The sequence below is a fragment of the Eptesicus fuscus genome, chromosome 3, assembly GCF_027574615.1.
Source record: "Eptesicus fuscus isolate TK198812 chromosome 3, DD_ASM_mEF_20220401, whole genome shotgun sequence".
NCBI lineage: Eukaryota > Metazoa > Chordata > Mammalia > Chiroptera > Vespertilionidae > Eptesicus > Eptesicus fuscus.
The window spans coordinates 28678051-28697756 of record NC_072475.1 but is presented as its reverse complement, the minus strand read 5'-3'; the positions used below and the strand labels follow the sequence as shown (position 1 = coordinate 28697756).

General features: G+C 44.3%; 1 protein-coding gene across 1 annotated transcript in view; it reads left to right on the top strand.

Annotated features, from left to right (window-relative positions):
• WDR49 (WD repeat domain 49) overlaps positions 1–19706 on the top strand; it is a 135554-nt gene that overhangs the window by 52209 nt on the left and 63639 nt on the right. Inside the window, exon 7 of the mRNA XM_008142369.3 lies at positions 4581–4814. Within this exon, the coding sequence (XP_008140591.2) occupies positions 4581–4814 (234 nt within the window). The remainder of the gene's footprint in view (positions 1–4580; positions 4815–19706) is intronic.

The window sequence follows — 19706 nt, the reverse complement described above, 5'->3', positions numbered from 1 at the left end:
TATTATTTATTAATTATTGTATTATTTTCAATATGAACAATTATAAACCTACTTTTTTTGTCCTACCCTGTATATTCTCAGAGTAAGAAGAATTGGCAATGATGTTTAAGAATTGATTATGTCTGTTTAAGTTTGTTATAAGTGTTGGTAGATGGAGGGTTTACTGTATACCTTAAGCATAATTATTTCTGCAAGATATTTGAAAAATCCTCATAAATATCATTGTAGAGTGTATGAGATCTGAAATTAGTTGAACAACCATGTAGAAGTGAGGCAAGTTTGTTTTTTCTTTCTTTATAGGAGTGCTATATTCTTGGACTTGTCCTAGCTAATCTTTTCAACAATGAGCTGTATACAGATATAGTTATTAGGTGAGCTACAACCTTCAAGAAATTTGAATAATGTATTTATTGAACCTCTACTATGTCCCATGGGATATGTGAACAAATCAAGGAGGAATTATCAATATAATTGAATTATGATCCAAATTGTATTGTCACATTGTAACTCTGAATCAAGACTAGAAAAAAAATGCTATTTTTAGCTTAAGATACCAGATTTTTGAAGATAGAAAGGTAGATATTCCATTTGATTATTTGTTCATCAGAATAAAATCTAGCGTTTTACTTGATTAGGATCTCAAGGTAAGTGAAATGCATGATGGAGTAGTTTAATCAGCTAATGAAAAAATAGGCTGCTTTAGAGAACCTGCAAGGGTGGTGAGAGTCACCTGCAATATTGACTCAATTCTGAGCACCTTGCTTAAAACAAATTCTTGAGGATCCTAAGGTGATCATCTTATGTATCTGTGAGTCAAGAGGTAGTTTTAAATTTATAGTGCATTAATTAATGTCTAAGTATATTTTTTAAATTATGATAACCAATAGGATTAAAGAATAAAATGTTTAGATTGAGAGAAATGAGAAGAGAAAGAGAGAAAAGGAATGTTAATAACTCCTTTTTTTTTCCAGAGGAAAGAGTCATTAGATATGTGAGTAATGCGTATATTCTACCTATACACGCACACACATACACATACTGTCATTATTTGGTGTCATGAAGAAAACCAGACCCCAAGAAAGATAAAGAAGGCTGTCTCAGAGGAGTTGAGGTTGGGAGGCTTGGGCTGGGAAAAATAAGTCTGTCAGTGCCATTGGATTTTATACCATGGCCCTATCCTACTTTGGTTTTTAAAAGTAAAGAGAGTCTGGATGACCATCCTTCCCTGGAGAGAAAGTCGGACAAAGACAAAGTGAGAAAATAGATTAGAGAGGCTGCCAGAGTGGAGTGGGATCTGAAAAACTGATAACATGGTGGTTGAAGGAACTGGGGTAATTTAACCCAGGTAAGAGGCATAAGAAGAGGTTTATGCAGATGGGAGAAAAGAGGACAGGCTAGAATCGGGAGCTGGAAGCGGACGTCTTTGGTGAACAAATTTGGTAATTACTGCAGAAATTCCTATCCTGTGGATTCCTGGGATCTGTATGGGAGGTGTGTGTATCCATGTACTCCCAAAGTTACATGGAAAGTTGTGTCCTTTCATGGGTATATGCGTTTAGAGGGAGGGGTCCAACTGTTATTTTCAACAGATTTTTCCCCCCAAAAGTTTACAATTTAAAATAAGTTAAGAACTACAAGACTGCCTTCCTTATGGAATAATAAACACTTATTTAAACAGAGACCATTTTTATTTATTTATTTAAAAATATTTTTATTAATTTCAGAGAGAGAGTGGTAGAGAGATAGAGACATCAATGATGATAATAATTGATTGGCTGCCTCCTGCATGCCCCACACTGGGGATCAAGCCCACAACCTGGGCATGTGCTCTGACCTGGAATCGAACTGTGACCTCCTGGTTCATAGGTCGATGCTCAACCACAGCCATGCCAGTCAGGCCAAAGACCATTTTTAACCTTTTGCACTAGGATGTCGAGATTAAAATTACTCTTTGAATGTATCAACAATTTGAAATATAAAAAAATCCAAATAAATAAGTTTGTATGAAAAGAAACTCCAGCTTTTTATTCTACTGCCACACTTTGTAAAATCTGGGTATTTAAAAAATTAAATCCCAAGTAGAATAAAGGAATCGAGAAAAAAGCAAGCCAGTGCAAAGGGTTAGTAGATGGTAATTTTCCCATTGGATAAAAGGTTTATTTGGAAGAACCTTTTTCGTTTTCAGGTTCTAATATCTACACAATGAAAATTGATAAAGTAAATCTATAATAATAAAAGCATAATATGCAAATTGACCGAATGACCAAACAGCAGAATGACCATCCAGACAACCTTCCGGATGACCACACTATGACATGCACTGGCGCCAGGCCAGCCAAGGCGGGTGCAATGCAATTGGTTTGGGGGCCCCACCATCGCCCCATGATCGCTCCACAAAGGAAGTCCCAGGTCACCCTCTGCACAGTGATCGCCCTGACAAGAGAGGCCCGGGCCAGCCAAGTGATCACACACCATGCCTGTCACCTGCAGAGAGAGGCGACTGGTGGCAGGGGAGGGGGGGGGGGGCAGCACCACAAAGATGGCAAGCAGTGGCAGTGGCGGGGGCGGGGCCAGCTGCCAGCAGTTGGGGAAAGGAAAACCCCAATAGGCCCTGATTGCCGGCCAGGCCTAGGGACCCTACCCGAGGGGTCCCAGATTGTGAGAGGGCGCAGGCCGGGCTGAGGGACACCCCATGCACAAATTTCATGCACTGAGCCTCTAGTATAATAATAAAAGAACAATTATTGAACACGTTCCATGCTGGTTGTCATGCTAAATGCTTGACATGGGCTCTCATTCAATCCTCACAGCCTCAGATGAGGGAGGCACATCAAAAACTCAGAGATAAAGACACTTGCTGGAGGTCACCCTATGTAAGAGACAGAGCCAAGGTCAGAACCCAAGAAGTCTGGCCCTAGAGCTGGTCTGTTAGTCCCCTTTGGACTCAGTTTATGTCACTTGCCTGAATTCGGACTCAGTTTATGTCACTTGCCTGAATTAGTTCTCACCACAACTCATAGTGGCAACACTTGTACCTGCAAAGCTACTCTTTCTGTTTTTTGTTTTTTTCCTGTGTTAGTCTTGTTCTATCTGCACATTATCTTTGTATTATGACTGTGCTTGAGTAAGAGTCTAATATTTATGGATTATTTGAACTTGATATTGAAAGGGCCTGAAAGGAATTTTAGAGACAGGACAGGGAGTTTTAGGGAATAAAGAGGGTCCATGGGAGAGGAATGTATATATGGGGGCTTGGAAACACAAAAATGCTTATCTTACTTGTACAGAGGATAGAGAAATGCCACAGGATAAGGGGGGGAGGAAGACATATATTCAGAGTCTAAAGAAAAGTCACAAGCTATTGAGAAGAGGGAAACATTTTCACAGAGGATAGAGGAATGTTGCAGGATAAGGGGAGAGAAAGAGGTGGGGACACCACGTGGGCTTTGAGCTTCGGAACTGATACTATGTAGCAGAATGACCAATGAGGGGTCCTAGATTGAGGAAGGGTCCAATTAGAAAGGGTCAGATTCAGACAAAAACCTACAGCATATATACACCAGGGACAAAGAGACATGAGACAGATTTTAGATTTTAGATTTAGATTTTTTTTTCCATTAGAAAGAGAGCAGGCTTTTTCCCAGGGGTCCCTTTTGGGGACACCCCTGCCCAGATGGAGTTTGTTAGTCCACGAATTTATCCTTCATCTTTTGTCAGACAAGGACACACTAGAAGAAGTCTGCACTCCGAACCCCACATTTCAATGTCGTTTAAAACTAAGAGAGAGAGAGAGAGAGTAGAGGGAAAGGTAGGAAGAGAGGGAAGGAGAGAGAGAGAGAGATCATTCGTTTTCTATTGCTACTGTGACAAATCACCTCAAAGTTGGCTTGAAAGAATACTAAATTATTTTGTGTTCTGTAAGTTAGAGTTCCAGCATGGGTCTCACTAGGCTAAAATCAAGATGTTAGCAGGGCTGTCCTTTCTGGAGGCCCTGGGGGAGAATGCTTCATTGTCATTTCCAGCTTCCTTGGCTGGGAACTCCCCTCCCCCAACTTCAAAGCCAGCAGCAATAGGTTGAGTCCGTATTACATTTCCACCATTGGAATCTCCCTGGTGATTATATTGGACTCAAATATCAAATCATCAAGGATAGAGGATAATATCTCCATCTCAATGTCCTTGATTTATTACATCTGCGAAATCCCCTTTCCTGTGTTAGATAGCATCGTCACACCTTCCAGGGATAAGACAGGGACATCCCTGAGGATCATTCTGAGGGACATCTCTGCCTACCACAAGCACCTACTAAATGCCAGGCACTGTTCCAGGGACCAAGGCAAAACACGATCCCTTCCCTAGGGGAGATGGTTACAGCTGAATGAGTATTTAGACGGATAAGGGAAGAACAATATGTGCTATGACAGAAGTGTGATGAACAATATGTGCTATGACAGAAGTGTGATCAACACTCCGGAGAGAACAACCGCCTGCGGTCAAGGATGAAGCAGAAAAAAAAAATTTGGCCCAAGAATTAGAATTGTTCTTGACTTTTTCGTCTGACTTTATCACCTTCCATCCAGGTTTTGAGACTCTGGGATATTCAGCACCAGCTGTCCATCCAGAGGATAGCGTGTTCTTTCCCCCCAAGTCAGGACTTCAGGTGCCTCTTCCACTTTGATGAAGCCCACGGCCGACTTTTCATCTCCTGTCATCACCAGCTGGCCCTGTTGGCCATGGAACGGGAAGCCAGCAAGAGGGTGAAAAGCCACAGGAGCCCAGTCACTTGTGTCCTTTACCATTCAGGCTTGAGGCAGGTAATGATGCTTTCCTTTCACTCTCCCAACCTATCTCCGTATCCAGAGGCTATTTCCTTAATTCCATCTAAGGTCACGGAGGACAAACAGAGAAAAAGCAAAACCGTGGCAAGGGATTTCCTAGGCACGTGCTTTTCGGCAATACTGTGTGTTCAGGTGGATGTGAAGATGATTTCATTTTCAGCCAGTGACCCCAGCAGCACGGACAGAATTATAAGGAACGACAATATTCCAGCTAACACAAACACGTGCTCGAACTTACCTTTGTTACCTGCCAGCTTGGGTCCCCGGTGGCAAATGCAGGTAAACCTGGCTGGAAAATTTTTCTTTTATGAACACCATCTTCCTGTATCCCCATGGAAAGTTCTGAAATATGCATGAAACGTAATTAGCAGAGATCCATTTTGCCGGCATATTTTACACCAGAGGCTCGCGGTGGCAGCCCGGAATGGATTCATAATAAAATGATTCAGTTAAATGTGGTGCCACTTGCTATGCAGCTTGAGTGCTGTTTGTCTCCCCACCACTTTAATGACGCTCTGCAGCCTTTGCTCATGGGAGTGCTACCTGCATGTCAATGACCAAGCCGGCTCCCCTGGTGCAGAGCCTTCTCAGTGGACGGGAGGGGCAAGCCTGGGGGTACTGGGGAGGAAGCGGGCACCCATCTACTGCCATGATCACTTCAGGCCCTATTGTAACAGCACAGCAGGAGCCCAGTAGCCAGCTTTCAGCCAATTTAAACAAGAACTCCAGCCCATTCTTTCCTTCCCTCCGCAGAAGCCTCTGCAGTCAGGCAGACAACAGTAGTTCAGATCTTGGGCAGGGGGTGGAAAGCTCTTTGTTAGTAATGAGCAGTGTGTCATGTCACTACTTCAAACATTCTGTTTCCTGGTTATTCTAGGAGATAAAAATCCTTTACGCAACAATCCATTTTGAATTCCATCTGGGGGAAATGTTCCCCCGTAAATGTTTTACTGAACTTTATGAAGGCAACCGGTTAATTCGGCTCCCCGGTGGCCGCTGAGCGATGTATTTGTTTCCAGGAGAACATTATGCTAATTGAGATCTGCAAAGTTAAACAGCTAGGCTTGTGCTTAGATGCTAAGATCCTGCATTGCCCGGCCATAAGAGGAGCCATATTCCCTGAGGAATTCAGGAAATGGGGCCCAAAGGAGTTCTGGAATTTTCTACTTGGGACATGAGATAAAGCCAAGATAACAAATGTATGCAAGTTTTAGGCAAGGATAGGATATGCACATGTGGTATATGATGTAGGCTGAATCACTGTACAATTCAGTGTGCACACCTCTTTATTTTCACTGTTAATAGCATAAATGATTAAAAGCATTGATACATATATAAAGCACATAGAGCTGTGTACCACATACATAAGTGCTTTCTATTAGCTTCTAAGCTATAAAGAAACACTTTTGTGCTGTATTCCATTTTTTAATTATGAAAATGTATTGGCAGTCAAGAAAAAGAAAACAATATCATCCACAGTCCCATCAACCAGTGATATTTGTCACTTTCGAGTAATTAGACAAAGCAAATAAAACAGTTTTGAAGAAATACCAGGAGCCAGGACTGAGGGAAACTAATCTTTATATATATATATATATATATATTTCAGAGAAGAAGGGAGAGTGAGAGATAGAAACATCAATGATGAGAGAGAATCATTGATTGGCTGCCTCCTGCATGCCCCCTACTCGGGATCGAGTCCTCAACCCAGGCATGTGCCCTTGACTGGAATGAACTCAGGACCCTTCAGTCCACAGGCCGACGCTCTATCCACTGAGCCAAACCAGCTAAGGCGAGACTCCAGTCTTTAAGGGCAGGTCCTGGGTGTCTTCATGGTGCTCATTGCTCGGTAGGGCCTCACGCAGGATTGTGGAATAAAAATGGGGAAGCAGACACATGACCAACTCACAAGGCAACAGTGGAGCTGAGTGTAATGAAGTAGAGGTAAGAGCTACCCATGGAAAGTGGTCAGTTCTGCCTGGGGCTGAGGAGGGTGGCATTTCAGCAGAGCCCTGAAAGCCAGAGTGGAATCGTTAAAAGGAGAAGGAAGTAGTTCCAGACGGAAACCACAATGCGAGCACCTGCCAAGCGGCTTGAGCACTCACAGTGCATTTACCGGGAGGGGTTCATGCTGGCGTGGCCAGTTGGGGAGCACTTGGCAGATGTTGGCGTTGAAACAGTAAAGGGAGCTTAGAGCCAGATGGTGAAGGTCATTCACTGGCCATACAACAGTCTGGTCTTGGAAAAATTATTGCTTAAACTTGGGGTTAAAACACTAATTCTCAGACCCCAGGGGACTCAGATCCTTTCAGGGAATCTGGGAGATCAAACTATTTTAGTCATAATATTAACTTGTTTTTTGTTTTTCACTCTCATTGTCTCATTAGTGTATAGAGGCGTTTTCTAGAAGCTACGTGATGAGCGATAATATAATTGCTGTGATGTCCAAAGGAATGTGTGCTTCTTATTATTGTGTTTTAACAAATTCTCGGAGTAAATTTCTAATGTAAATTATCTATCTATCATCTATCTATCTATCTATCTATCTATCTATCTATCTATCATCTATCTATCTATCATCTATCTATCTATCTATTTCTTCCATATAAATAAAAGTTATTTGAATTCTTCAATAATTTTAAGAGTGTAAAGGGACCTGAAGACCACAAGTTTTGAGACACTTTGGGTTAGAGAAATCGGAGTTCAAATGTTGGGCAGATTACATACCATGTCTAAGCTTCAGTTTCTAACTTTTGAAAATGTATGCGTGTGTGTGTGTGTGTGTGTGTGAGTGTGCGTGTGCGCTTGTGTGTCACAGACATAACAGTAGCAGCATGTATCTCTCCTGCATCCCTGGGTATGGCTTCCTTCAGTTCCTTCCTCCTGGCAGCCAGCCCTACAAGCTCCCCATACCTCTCAGGTGGAGTGTTGAAGCTTTATCACACCTCTTTTGCTTAACTTCTCCATATTCGTTCACCTTTATTTAACCAGGCATCATGTAAAAGCAGATGTTAGGAAGAGTTAGAAGATGGTTTGGGCTTTGTCACTTGCTTGCTTATCTTCAGGAACACCCATTGAGGGGCGGAAGTTGTTTGGCCTGTCCATTCTCAGCCATTGCCGTTCCTGCTCATAAACATTCAGTTATAGGGGTCGACTTTGGTAGTCTCAGCTCCCTGAGTCTCCAGGGACAGCCCTGGCCACGCTGATCTCACCCCTCTCAGAGCATTGGTTACACCTGGAGTTGTTTTCTAGTTAAACACTTAGCTCAACTCTCATTTTTCTCTCCTCCTATGTTTTTGGTATAAGGGAAAGATCCTTGTCTTCCACTTCTGTATTTTCCAGCAACTCCTAACATTCTTCTGAGCACCCTTCGGATGCTCAGTTGCTAAATTATTGCCATTTCTCATTCCAAGTTCAAAAGGAACCCAGGCTTTTTCAGTCCACTGACCCTTGATCTTTGGTTTTCTGGTTTTAAGACTCTTTTGGGGACTTCCCATTTGTCTGAAATTAATGGAAAACCTTTCTTCTGTTGTCATTTCAGCTGACATGTTAGTATTACTTAATTCTATTTGACTCCAGTGGAGACCTAACATAATCCCTATGTAAAAGCAACTTGGCACATTTCTGTGACTTTTCTTTATCTTCCTGACTTTTGGCATTCTGGCATCCCTAATCTAAGAAAGGGATGGCAAGCCATGCAAAGCCTCTTACAAAGAGCCGCATGCTTTGTCACACCCTGCGAAGATTGCCCTCACACCTCGCGGCAGGACAAGTTGGGACAGCATGAGGGAGTCCCTGGAATGTGCAATTTTAAAAGAATCAAAGTAACTCAGTATCCTGGAGGTAGTTCTAATAAACTGCCTTTGCAGCGAGTTCTTAACTGAAGCTTAAAAAAATACCCAAGGATGTTAGGAACCTTTAAAAATATATTTGTAGCTATAAACAGGAATAGATAAAGTTTCAGAGTTATCACTGCGGCTCTCATCCTAATGATGGGGGCTATGTGTTTCTGTAAAATAGGTAATGTTTCAGTTTGTTTTGCACCGAGGACACACTTAAGGCCAGGCTAGACATTCATGTGTCATCAAGTTGTGACAGACAATAAGTTAAATAGTTTTGTTTTTGAAAAACATTCCATGCTTATTGTGAGATGTTAAAACAATGCAGCAAAGCTCAAATAAGAAGCTAAATATCATCAGGTTCTAAATATCTCTCTGTGCGTAGACTATTTTGCATAAATGTGGTCTGTAGCCCACTTCTTTATTTTATAATAGATGGAAATGTATTTCCCTGTACCCAAATGTAGATCTAGTTCATCATTTTTTAAAAGGCAGTACATATCCCACTGTAGGTATGTATCCCCATTTACTGATCCATTTGCCTTGATGAGAATTTCGCTATTACGATTTTTTTTTTTTTTTGGTACATAACTATATTCACACTCATGACTTTATCTCTCTCGGGTAAAATCTTAGGAATGACTTTCTAGCTTAAAATATATGCACAGTATATAATTTGGTATACAAATTGCTTCCCATAATTTTACCATTTTAGCCCATCTCCAAGAGTAAACATATTAATCACATCCATGGTTACATAGAGAAATTTGTCAGACAAGGCTGCCTGGCTGCAATCAGCAGGACTCCTGAGACCCTGGGTGGGTTTCATAATCCAGCACGGGAGGTTGGGTTTGGAAATTTGAAGACTAGACCTTCTTAACCTCATCCAGAAAGACCAACTCTCACACTATCACAAGAAACATCATTCCTGAAAAATGACCCTTGGGTGTTATTTTTTGGTTCCAGTGCATCTCTTCTCCTTTTTTCTACACACCATTATTTTGGGGAATTGAGATTTTTGAGAATCTAAACAATTCAATGTGTAGTTCCCTTGGTAATTATAAAATGTGAGAAAAGGGAGGCCGACAAATGTAAGGGAAATTTATCTCCATCTTACAAGACATTATACCTCTGGGTGCTTGTATTTAGGGCAAGATCGATGAGTTTCTCTTTTGAACAGAACTGGATGCACACTAATGGAAGCTTTCTCTTTGCCTGCCTCCTAGTTACCTCCATTCTGTTAGCATGGCTTTTCTTCACTAGCCGGCTTAAGGCTTTACTTGGTTTCATGTCAATCTAATCACTAGCTGGAGACATGTGAAGTAAGTACCCTAGTCTTAAGGTTACACCAAAACATACACACACATGCACATACATGCACACCCACGTTAATTTAAATGTGATTAGCTTGGAAGGAATAACACATTTCAGTGTTACAAAACTCAAAAGAACAATAGGATATACCGTGAAAGTTTCCTCTCATCCCTGTTTTCTACCTACCCAATTTCCCAGTTTCCTTCCTAGGAAGCAACCAGTTTTATGACTTCAATGAGGCCCCTGCAAGGGCTTTTCTATTCATACACAAGTAAATATATAGTGCCTCTGGCCAGTTGCTCAGTGGTTAGAGCAGCATCCAGAGGACCAAAGGGTCTCTGGTTCGATTCCCAGTCAATGGCATGTATCTTGGTTGCAGGTTTGATCCCTGGCCCCAATCAGGATGCCTGAGGGAGGCAACCAACCAATGTGTCTCTCTCACATCGATGTTTCTCTTTCTCTCTCTCTCTCTCTCTCTCTCTCTCTCTCTCTCTCTCTCTTTCTCTCTCTCTTTCTCCCCCCACCCCTCCCTTTCTCTCTCGTTAAAACTCAATGGGAAAAAATATCATCAGGTGAGGATTAAAAAATATATATGTAATTATTAATTTTAAGAACATATTATTTTAAATGCTGTTTACACAAATGATAGCATATTATATGCACAGAAACATTGCTCTGTACATTGGTTTTTCATCGAATGCTACAGCTTAAAGATCATTTCATCACATTACCTAGAGAGCAGACTCTTTCTTTTTTACAGCTCTATGGTACTCCATTACATGGCCTACCAAACTTTTTGTTAATCAGTTCTTATAGGCATTGATGGTAATTCTGATATTTTTCTATTTCAAGTAATGTAGTAGTTTTAACCTTGAGCATACAAATTTTCGCACATGTGAGGATATATCTGTGAGATAAATTCCTAGAATTGGTCAGAAACTATGTTAGGAAACATGACAGATATTGTCCAATGTTCACCAAAAAAAAAAAAAAAAAAAAAAAAAAAAAAAAAGCTGCATTAAATCTATCAGCAGGATAGAAGAGGACCCATCCTCAGCCTATCTCATCCTCACAGTCTCAGCTTTTTTAAAGACCTTATTTATTTTCTTAAAGAGCACTTTTAGGTTCACAGGAAAATTGAGAAGAAGGTACAGAAATATCCCGGTCCTTCTGTCCTCCCTCATGCACAGCCTCCCCTGTTATTCACATTCCCCACATTTGTTACAACTGATGAACTGATATTGACCCATCCTCATCACCAAACTAGAGGCCCGGTGCATGAATTCATGCATGGGTGGGGTCCCTATGGGTGGCCTGCAGGGATCGGGCCTAACCCTGCAGTCCAACACCACCTGCAGCTCCTACCTGCTGCTCCCGCTCATCCCAGCCCCACTGTGCCTGCTGCGGGCCTGTGCTCAATCAGTTCCGATAGGGAGAGGCTTGCGCTGCCACAGCAGTGCTCGCCAGACATGAGCCCTGAGTCTGGAGCCCTCCCAAGGGGAGTGGCCTGTGGGATAGGGCTGAAACCAGATCTCCGACATCCGCCAAGGGATCCCAGATTGCAAGAGGGTGCAGGCCAGGCTGAGGGACCCCATGGATGCACCATTGAGCCGGGGAGGGACCTCTGGAGGGCTCCAGGGTGTGTCCAGCCCATCTCACTCAGTCCCAATCAGCCGGACCCCAGCAGCAAGCTAACCTACTGGTCAAAGCACTGCCCCCTGGTGGTCAGTGGATGTTATAGCAAGCAGTTAAGCAGCCTTAGCATATCATTAACACATTAGAGGCCCGGTGCACGAAATTCGTGCACTGGGGGAGGGTGTCCCTCAGCCCAACCTGCACAGTCTCCAATCTGGGACCCCTCGGGGGATGTCTGACTGCCTCTTTAGGCCCGACAGGGATCGGGCCTAAAGAGGCAGTCAGACATCCCTTTCACAATCCGGGACTACTGGCTCCCAACTGCTCGCCTGCCTGCCGGATTGCCCCTAACCACTTCTGCCTGCCAGCCTGATCACCCCCTAACCCAGTGATGGGCAACCTTTAGAGCTTAGTGTGTCAAACTTCGCCAAAAAACTGAGCATAACTCGGGTAGCATGTCACTTTGAGGAAAAAACTAACTCCAAGACTCTAGTCGCAAATGTTTCATCCTCAGGAGCAGCAAATGTTTCATCCTCGACATGCTGCCGCATGTCATCAGAAATGGCTACGTGTGTCAGTGCTGACACGCGTGTCATAGGTTCGCCATCACTGCCCTAACCACTCCCCTGCCAGCCTGATCGACGCCTAACTGCTCCCCTGCCAGCCAGATCATCTCCAACTGTTTTCCCCTGACAGCCCGGTCACCCCCAAATGCCCTCCCCTGCATATTCTCTCTTTATTAGATAGGGTTTTTTTCTTTAACATATTGGACTGCCCTAACTGGTTTGGCTCAGTGGATGGAGTGTCGGCCTGCAGACTCAGGGTCCCGGGTTCGATTCTGGTCAAGGGCATGTACCTTGGTTGGGGGCACATACTGCAGGAGGCAGCTGATCGATGTTTCTCTCTCATAGATGTCTCTAGTCTCTATCCTTTTCCCTTCCTCTCTGTAAAAAATCAATAAAATTTATTTTAAAAAAACATATTGGACAGTGTACCTGCTGTGGTCTTAACAAAACAGTAAAATTGTAAACCCAAACTAAAAGAATCATAAAATAAACTCCTTCAACAGGAATTTCATGAGACTTGGAAAGGTGATATCCTGTGGTTGTTTCTTCCTTTTTTTCTTCTCTTTCTTTTTCTTGATGTTTCATCTTTTGTCCTTTCTTACTTTTCTCCTTCTATTCCTTTTCTATCCTCTCTTTCTCTAAACTTTTCCTTTGGAAGAATCATCAGTACTTGACTCGCTCCCTGGGGGGCCCGGGTGCCTCCCAGCCAGATACCTAGGGCTGCCTCTGGGAGGGGTTGGCGGGGTGGGGTTGAGGGCGCCTCCCATCCAGACACCCCGGGCTGCCTCTGGAGGGGATGGCAGTGTGGGGTCCTGGGCGCCTCCTATCCAGACACCCTGTGCTGCCTCTGGGAGGGGATGGCAGTGTGGGATCATGGGCGCCTCCCATCCAGACACCCCGGGTTGCCTCCAGGAGGGGATGGCAGTGTGGGGTCCTGGGCGCCTCCTATCCAGACACCCCAGGCTGCCTCTGGGAGGCGTTGGTGGTGTGGGGTCGGGGACGCCTCCCAGCCAGACACACCGGGCTGCCTCCAGGAGGGGATGGCAGTGTGGGGTCCTGGGCGCCTCCTATCCAGACACCCCGTGCTGCCTCTGGGAGGGGATGGCAGCATGGGGTCCTGGGCGCCTCCTATCAGGACACCCCAGGCTGCCTATGGGAGGCTTTGGAGGCGTGGGGTCGGGAAGCCTCCCAGCCGGACAACCCAGGCGGCCTCCCGGAGGGGTTGGCGGCGAGGGGCGCGGACGCCTCCCATCCGGACACCCCGGGCGGCCTCCGGGCGGCGATGGCGGCTTGGGGGCGCGGACGCCTCCCATCCGGACACCCCGGGCGGCCTCCCGGAGGGGTTGGCGGCTTGGGGGCGCGGACGCCTCCCATCAGGACACCCCGGGCGGCCTCCCGGAGGGGTTGGCGGCGTGGGGGCGCGGACGCCTCCCATCCGGACACCCCGGGCGGCCTCCGGGCGGCGATGGCGGCGTGGGGGCGCGGACGCCTCCCATCCGGACACCCCGGGCGGTCTCCGGGCGGCGATGGCGGCTTGGGGGCGCGGACGCCTCCCATCCGGACACCCCGGGCGGCCTCCCGGAGGGGTTGGCGGCTTCGGGGCGCGGACGCCTCCCAGCCGGACACCCCGGGCGGCCTCCGGGAGGGGTTGGCGGGGTGGGGGTGCGGACGCCTCCCATCCGGACACCCCCGGCGGCCTCTGGGCGGCGATGGCGGCGATGGCGGCGTAGGGGCGCGGACGCCTCCCATTCGGACACCCCGGGCGGCCTCCGGGCGGCAATGGCGGCGTGGGGGCGCGGACGCCTCCCAGCCGGACACCCCGGGCGGCCTCCCGGAGGGGTTGGCGGCTTGGGGGCGCGGACGCCTCCCATCCGGACACCCCGGGCGGCCTCCGGGCGGCGATGGCGGCTTGGGGGCGCGGACGCCTCCCAGCCGGACACCCCGGGCGGCCTCCCGGAGGGGTTGGTGGCGTGGGGGCGCGGATGTCTCCCATCCGGACACCCCAGGCGGTCTCCAGGCGGCGATGGCGGCGTGGGGGCGCAGACGCCTCCCAGCCGCACACCCCGAGCTGCTCGGCTCTCAGCGGCAGTCCTCCCTGGAACTGGGGAACTCCGGCAGGATGAGTGTACTGGTCGCTGCCATCTTGTGGCTATGGGGGCCGCCATTTTTGTCGCGGAGGTACGGTTAATTTGCATACTACTCTATTATTAGATAGGATTACTCTTTGATTGGTTGTTCGGTTGTTCTGCCCTTCAGTCTATTTGCATATTACCCTTTTATTATATAGGATGTAACCACAATATACATTAGGGTTCACTCTTGGTGTTATACATTCTGTGAGTTTAGACAAATGTATAATGACATGTATCTACCATTATAACATCATATAGAGTAATTTCACTGCCCTAAAAATCTTCTATGCCCCACCTTGTCTTCCTACCCTCCTCCCCTAAACCCTGGCAACCACTGATATTTTTATTGTCTACATAGTTTTGCCTTTTTCAGAATGTCATGTAGTTGGAATCTTTTAAGTATGTAGCCTTTTAAGATTTGCTTCTGTCACTCAATAATATGCATTTACATTTCCTCTATACATTTTTAATGGCTTGTAAGCTATTTTTTACATTGAATAATATTTCATTGTATGGATATACCACAGATTACTTATTCATTCACTTGAGATCATGGCTTTTTTTTATGAATAAAGCTGCTAAACATCTGTGTGCAGGCTTTTTTGTGAGTTGTTTTCAACTCTTTGGGGTAAATATCAAGGAGCCCAATTGTTGAATTGACTGATCAGAGTGTGTTTAGTTTTGTAAAAAAATGCCCATTGCCCTTTAAAGTGGTTGCATCAATTTGTTTTCCCATCAGCAATGAAGGAATGTTCTCATCGCCCCACAGCCTCGTCAGCATTTGGTGCTGTCAGTGTTCCAGATTCATGTCATTCTAATGTGTAGCATCACATTATTGCTTCACTATGCACCTCCCCGACCACATATGATGTGGAGCATCTTTTTTACATTATTTGACATATGTTTATCTTCTTTGGTGATGTCTGTTAAGGTCTTTGGCCCATTTTTAAAACAGGTTCTTTGTTTTCTCATTGTTGAATTTTGAGTTTTTTGTATATTTTGGATAACAGTACCTGAAGAATATGTCTTCTAAGAATATTTTCTTTAAGTCTCTGGCTCGACTTTTCATTCTCTTGACAGTGTGTGTTGCAGAGCAGAGATTTTTAAATTTAATGAAATTCAGTTTATAAATTATTTAATTCATAGACTATACCCTTGGTGTTTCATCTAAAAAGTCATTGCAAAACCAAAGGTCATTTAAATTTTCTCCTCTATTATCTGCTTTGAGTTTTATAGGGTTTTGTTTGTTTTGTTTTGTATGTAGGTTTCTGACCCATTCTGAGTTAGATTTCATGAAGGCTATACAGTCTTTCTAGATTCATTTTTTAACAAGTGGAGTTCCAGTAGTTCCAGCACCATTTATTGAAAAGACTATCTTTCCTCCATCGTATTACCTTTGCTTCTTTGTCAAAGATCAGTTCATTATATTTATGTGGGTCTATATTTGGTCTCTCTATTCTGTTCCAGTGATCTATTGTCTCTTCTTTTGCTGATACCACACTGTCTTGATTATTGCAGCTTTATAGTAAGTTATGAGGTTGGGCAGTGTCAGTCTTCTGATTTTGTTCTGATTCTGAGATACATTGTGCTGGCTCATCTGGGTCTTTGGCTTCTCTATATAAACTTGTTTAGAATCAGTGCTGTCTATTTTTACCCATTAGAGCTCTTAGCATATTCATAATAGTTATTTTCATTTCATGATCTGAGAATTCAAACATCCCTGCCATGTCTGAGTCTGACGTTTGCTCTGTATCCTCAGACTGTTTCTTGCCATTTAGTATGTTTTGTATTTTGTTCATAGTTGGACATGATATACTGAGTAAAAGCGACTTCTGTAAGTAGGCCTTCAGAAATGTGGTGGTGAGGGTGTGGGGGGCAGTGAAGCCTTCTAGAATCCAATGATTAGGTCTCAGACCTTCAGTGAGCCTGTGCCTCTGGACTGTGACCTTCACACATGCTTCTCAGTTGTCCCTCCTCCCCCTTGAATAGAACAGGAAGGCAAGAGGCAGCTAGATTTAGGTATTGCCCTTCCCCAGGTCAGTTAGCCTCTGATAAAACCCTAGCAGGTTAGGGTCTGGTTAAATAGTTTCTCCTGAGGACAAACCCTGTTAAGATGAACGGAGTACTCTGACATACTACTATTTCAAAATACTTTCCCCTGCCCCTGCCAGGAGTATGAGGGGATTTTTTCTTCAATGTTTAAGGGAGAACCTGGTCGATATCCTCAAAACAAAACATAAAATTATGGGGTTCCCCCTGGAAATTTTAACTCTCAGACTTGTCCACTTGGAGCCTGCAGCAATTTGTCAATTGCAGTTCCCATTTCCCTATCTTGGCATTGCTGCCGAGAGTTTTGAGTTCATGAGTTTTGCTGTGGTAAGTTGTGACTTTATTTATTTTCCTAGGTCTTTCTGATTTGGGGGGCAGCGATTTGCCCTGGGACCTCATTTCTTATATTGATCTAAGAAGAATTGTTGGCTTTTCAGTTTTCTCAGCTTTTTACTTATTGTTGGGATGGAGTGAGAAATGTCAAACATGCAAAATCAGAACCTGGGAGTCCAATGTTGTCTCAGCTGGTTTTTGAAGTAGTTTTTTTTTTTTTTTTCTTAGCTATTTCTTTACAATGTGATAAGTGGTGGGATTATAGCACAGAGTGCCCAGTGCTATACATTGAGCAAGTTATTTAATTTATCTAAGCAATTGTTTTTGTTATTTTTTTTAATCTAGAAAATAGGAATTATAATACCTCCCTTATAGGTGTTCTGTGAAGGATGAAAGGATATTGTGTATCAAGACACAGAGGACAAAGCAAGAGCAAAAGATAATTATTAATCAAAAAGGGAGAAATGTTATTTCTCTGACTTTGTCCCCTGGTGTCTGTGGGTGCCAGGTGACCTAGGGAGTGTTTTGAATGCCTGTAGAATGACCACAGGTGGGCACACACAGCCCATGACCCTTCCCCTCACACAGCCGAAGCCTTGACAGCCTTTCTTGGAGTACTTGACCAAGCCAAGGACACTGTGCCTCAGGGCCTTTGCATTGCTGTTTCCTTCTCTTCACTCAGGTATCTTCATAGCTTCCTCCTTCACCTCAGCCATGTCTTCCTCAAATGAGTCCTTCTAAGAGTTCCTGATTTTGCACCAACTCCCAATTATCTCTACCCATTTCTCAGTTATATTTTTTCATAATGCTTCATATATATGTAAATTTCTTTAATATTTTTCAAATCTGGTTGCATCTCTCCCCTCCTTCTCCCACTAGATAGAAGGACAGGAATTTTTCACTGATATATCTCCAATGCCTCCATCCTGTGTCTCTCCTATTATAAGGTGTTCCATAAATTTAAGGAATGAATTGTAAATTAATCTAAGAAGTGGTTATATCTAATAAATAAGATTTATAAATGAAGAATCACTGCCTTTGTTTGTATCAGTATTCCGAGATTCATTTTCCTCGCCTCACTGCTTACTGAGATAAAACTTCAGAGATTTGATGCAAAACAGAAATAAAGGACATAACCTGCTTTATATTATGGGACTATGAACAGCACTGACTAAAAAAAATAAGTAAAAAGAAAAGAAAAGAGCAATTAAATCAAATGTCCTGATCCCATGGTAGCCAGCAACATCTACTGCTGTAATTTTTTATTCCTCTTGCTTAGACCTAGGACTTGGGATGTATCTGACAAAGAGCTAAAATGCTGACTGTTTTTGGAATAGCAAGAAGACAATTAGGGGACATGAATACAATGTCACATCTCTTAGTATTGGCTGATTGACTGTGACAGCCTCAGATGAGAGAGATGAAAAGACCCATACATTCCTAAACAGTCATTAACTCAGGTACAGAAGGTGGTGCGTGCTCCCATCAGATCAACAATTTGCTCATGAGGAGCAATGCACTGCAGTGTAGTTATAGAAATAGGCCTATTTCTGTCTGCAACCCCCAGGGTCCTGCCCACATGGGCTGATGGGCAGCAGCCAGGAATAAAGTGAAAACTTAAAGAGATTTGATGTCATCAAAATGTGGCATATGAATGTGATACCCATACCTCTTCCTGGGCTTTCTGACCAATCAAAACAGCGTGCTAAAGATAAAGTGCCCTGCATCCTGCAGTCAAACCACTTCCTTCATCTGCCAAGTGATGTTAAGTGCATTTGTCTCTCACTAAACCTTGCAAGCCTTTTCATCTGCTTTGTTATTCTTGTTTTCGGACATTGTCATGGATGGTAGATGTTGGTTAATAGTGGTTGTATGTTGTAACATAGTCAGTCCTTGTTTTTCTACACATTGTTTTTAAGAAGCCTGCTTATTAAGGCAGATTGCCATAAAATTAAATTTGACTGACTATATGCTGTTCTCATTATTAATTCAGATTTCACGAGGAATTGTTAAATGAACACAAAAAAAGTGCTGAAAACTGATGAATAGTATGTTGGAGTTCAGGCAGGTGGGCAAAGGAGGGAGAGTGTAAAACAGCAAAAAGTGATTTTATTAATTCTTGATTGAATGGCTACATTAAATAAAAGTGGTGGGTGGATGATTAGGTGCTTTGTAATGTGGCTGGAGCTAGTTTTAAACAAGTAAGCAAGTGTTTTCTCTGAATATAAACTTATTTAGTTTGATCTTTTAATTTCTGCCAGGGGGTGCCCAACTTTTAAGACAAAACTGTTAGTGTGTAATAGATGCTCAATAAGTGCTTTTTAAATCCTATATAATGAAGAGCTAATATGCAAATGGTCAACATGCCCTCGCACTCTCGTGCTGGGGCCGGGGGACCTGAGGCCGGGCCGGGGGACCTGAGGCTGCATGCCCCGCCTGGTGGGGCTTGACGGGGGACCTGAGGCTACGCCCCCCACACTGGCACCAGGGCCAGGGGACCTGAGACTGTGCCCCCGCCTGATGGGGCTAGACGGGGGACCTGAGGCCACACACCCCCACCCTGGCACCAGGCTGGGGGACCAGAGGTTGTGCCGGGGCACCTGAGGCTGTGCCCTCCACCTTGCGGGGCTTGATGGAGGACCTGAGGCTGCACCCCCCACCCTGCGGGGCTTGACAGAGGCGGGCCCAGCCGGGTCTGGGTCTCTCTCGATTTCAAGGCACGCGCAGGTGGGCGGGGACTTGACGCTGGGTCCCATGGAGCGCCCTAGACTCTGACAGGAGGGAGATTTTTATTTAAATTTCACTAATTATTTTCATCTCAGACACTTCTATTATAGAGAAAGGGCAAATAGCAATATTAAAATATTTCCTCTAATTCCCTTTTAATGTACACGAATTTCGTGCACCGGGCCACTAGTAGAAATAATAAAATTCTTCACAACCTTTAGCTTTTTCTTAAAATACCACTTTTCAAATTTTTTTATTTTGTCTTCAATGAAC